Below are 3,297 nucleotides of genomic sequence, written 5' to 3' on the forward strand. Positions count from 1 at the left end.
GTCGTTGAATTTAATAAAACATTATGTCAAAATCATGTAATATGAACTAATAATTATGGGATCAAACTAATAGGTACTTGTTACTTTTGGGGAGTAATGTAAGGAAGAAAGCAAAATGTGGTCTGTGTTAAAGCAAGCAGGATCACAAAGACAGCTGCAAAAACCGAAATTAATGCCCAAGGACTGTTGAAGTAGTTGTGCCTCAATTTTGCCACCCGCACATTCCAAGGTCTGCAGCAATGCTTGTTCACATCTCTGAAAATTTGAGCATAGCTGAAGTTGGATACCGTGACACAGTCCCCAAGCTTGTTAAACATGGTGGAGACAGCTTCATCATCACCCAACCAATTTTCAATAATTCCTCGTCGACGAAGTAATTCAACATCCTTTGGAGAGTTGATGAGATTATCCATGAAGTTCATATATTCTGTGAAGTATTGGGCATTATTATTTCGACTGTATTGCTCATATGCAATCAGATTTCGGAACAAAGATTCTAATCCATCATCTATTTGCAAAGGTGGAATTTCCATTAACCCATTGTTGAACTTTATGTTAAACAAGTTGACTCCCTCTAGCTTCTTGAATTTGACTCCAGCCTCTTTAATCTCTGTGGCACTAGGTATCGTATTCCACTCTTCCATATCTATAACATTCACATGTGTATTGATTCGTACATGTGGTGGAGTGATAGATTTATGTGCCAAAGCAAGTAGATGCCCACTGTTTTGGAGCGATTCAGAGTTACGGCATCCACATGGCAATGAGTTTTCCAAGAAAAACAAGGCTAGATCAATAAGGTTGCCCTGCTGGTTTGGAACAGCTGTCATCTCGAACAATTTAGTGAGAACAAAGAATGGAAGTTGGTTTTCGAATAGCAATACATCACTCAATAACATAGGCCACATCCAATCCAATTGGAAGATTGGGTCACATGGATCACCTATTAGATACCTCCTTCTGAACTTGCGAAACAACTCAATGATGAAACACCCATCAAGAAGCATCATTTCTACAAACTCATCAGTGGTTAGGCTAATGGGTTCTGCATAGCATCTACGAGCTCTTCCTTCCAATTCTCTCATGGCACGAATGTATGCTTTCACACTACTTTTGTTTGTCCTTCGAAGAAGTAGGTGTAAATAGCGCAATTTGTGCTCTTCCATCTGCCTCAACCCATCCTTGCCACGGTGGTAAGGACCAATGGCAAGTAACTGAGGCTCATATGCCTTGTCATTTATGTTGCGTAACTGGCTATGCACTCTAAATATACAACACCCCGGATCATTTGGAGTCAAGCTAGCAAGCTTTCCATCAATACAATGGGAGAGAAGATCAAATCCATTAACGGGCATCATGTACGTCCTAAACAAATTGTGCAAGTCCAATCTGTGCCAAATACTTTGCACAAAACCAAACACTAACTTTAACGAATTTCAAGCTCACAATTACATATATTCATCTACTAATTAATAAAGTCAATGTGTTGAAGCCCAATTTCACCTACCAGTCTGTTTAGGTTTTTTCTTTCCTTATTTCCCTTCTTTTGCTTACACAACTAGCTAGGCTGCTGAAGATTTGGATCTCATTGGCATTTACATTCACTTAGGTTCCATTTTCAAAGCATTATCTTAGAGCCACTATTATTTTATTTTATAGCTAATTAGTAATAGGATTGTAGCAACATATTTATTTCACTTTCATGGTAACTAGCACATAACCCGTGCTATGCGCGGGATTCTTGATTATAATTTAATTTCAAAAACTTAAACGCATCCCATCTTACTTTTCATTATACGTTAAAATATGTGTGTACAAAAATTTATCACACTTCTTTTAATGAAAATACATACTAAATGTTATGCACCTATACATTACTGAACATGTACTTTTTCTTTTTTGAAGTGTACCAAACATGTACTTAATGAAAAGTATAAAAGAAAAAAAAAATAGTAAGAAGAAAGCTTGAATTCTGATTATCAAAATATTAATAGAAAATTAGTAGCAAACTTTGTTATTGTTGATGTGATAGTTATTATATTTCAATACAAATAAAACCTATAAAGTTCTAATCATTTTAAAAAAATACAGAGTAAAATAAACAAAATCTTACGAAGAATATATATCATTCCTTCTTTTTGAAATAGTAGTCATTGCTTTCTCATTAAAACAAATCAACCCATGGAATGGTACGTTCCATCGTTACAATGTCCGAGATACAATCAAAATAAAATCTTCACTCAATAAACAAAATCTTCTCTCTTCTTTTTAATACAAAATAAAACACATATTTCACTCAATATTTAATGCAATCAAATAAACCTCTTCAACACTTTCAAAAAATGCTAGAAAATCCGAGTAGATCACAAAAAAAAAAAAAAAAAAAAATCCAATAAAATATTCAAATGAATTAAAACATAAAATCTTATTGGTGTAATACCTATTATATTTCAATACAAAGAAACTTTCTATAGGAACAAACATAAAAATAATCAATTTACTTTTGTGAAAAATTTATATATAGAAACACAAAGATAAATCCAAGCAAAAAAAATTTCAATTAAATAGAAACCCCAGACGGAATCAAATACAATGCAAAAATAAACAAAATCTTTTTATTTATAAATACCTAATAAAACAAGATATTACACTCAACATTTGGCGCATTCAGATAAATCCTCTCAGGTTCAATATTTAATTATCTCTTTAGTGTTTCGAAAGAGTTTATATTCTTTTCTTTTCTTTTCTTTTCTTTTGCACAAAAATCAAATAAACACATTATAATCTTCCATTAGCCCACTAAAAATCCAAACAATTTATTATCTTAATTCAGAAGTTGCAATTTTCATCAAAGAACAAACTAAAAAAAATAAAATTAAAATTAAAAAAAAAAAAAAAAAAAAAAAAAAAAAAGCTACAAATACAGTTAATACTCAATTTTAATTGTTTGGAGAGGGTTGTGTTATTCTTATTAAGGGTTTGTTTGAAATTGCAGTTTTAATAAGTACGATTTTAAAAATTAATTTTAAAAAAAATTGTGTTTTTGTAAGGTTAAGAATAATAATTACTTCGAGATTGAATTTTTTAGGTTATTATTGTTGAAGAGTGAAGAAAAAAAAAAAAAAGAAAAGTTAATTCTTGAAGTTGTAGTTTTTCTCAAATAAAAAATATATAGATGGAAGATTATTAAGAAGAATAATTACTTCAGGTTGATATTTTAGGTTGTTATATTTGAAGAGTTGAGAGAGAGACGTGGGAAGAGATAGAGAGAAAAAAAAAAAAAAAAGTCAAATCGGT

The 3,297-nt window shown here is 31.4% G+C and overlaps 1 protein-coding gene across 1 annotated transcript; it reads right to left on the bottom strand.

Moving 5' to 3' along the window:
- Positions 1 to 1,358, bottom strand: LOC132178355 (UPF0481 protein At3g47200-like). The gene has a single exon (XM_059590798.2). The coding sequence runs from the start codon at positions 1,356 to 1,358 to the stop codon at positions 81 to 83; it is 1,278 nt and encodes a 425-aa protein (XP_059446781.2). The 3' UTR covers positions 1 to 80.
- Positions 1,359 to 3,297: the final 1,939 nt, after the last annotated feature.

This window comes from Corylus avellana, chromosome 4 (genome assembly GCF_965113065.1).
Source record: "Corylus avellana chromosome 4, dhCorAvel1.hap1.2, whole genome shotgun sequence".
Classification (NCBI taxonomy): Eukaryota; Viridiplantae; Streptophyta; class Magnoliopsida; order Fagales; family Betulaceae; genus Corylus; species Corylus avellana.

What these genes read in the sequence shown, in the direction of transcription:
- LOC132178355 (XM_059590798.2), bottom strand. Translation starts at nt 1,358, where the DNA reads ATGATGCCCGTTAATGGATTTGATCTTCTCTCCCATTGTATTGATGGA.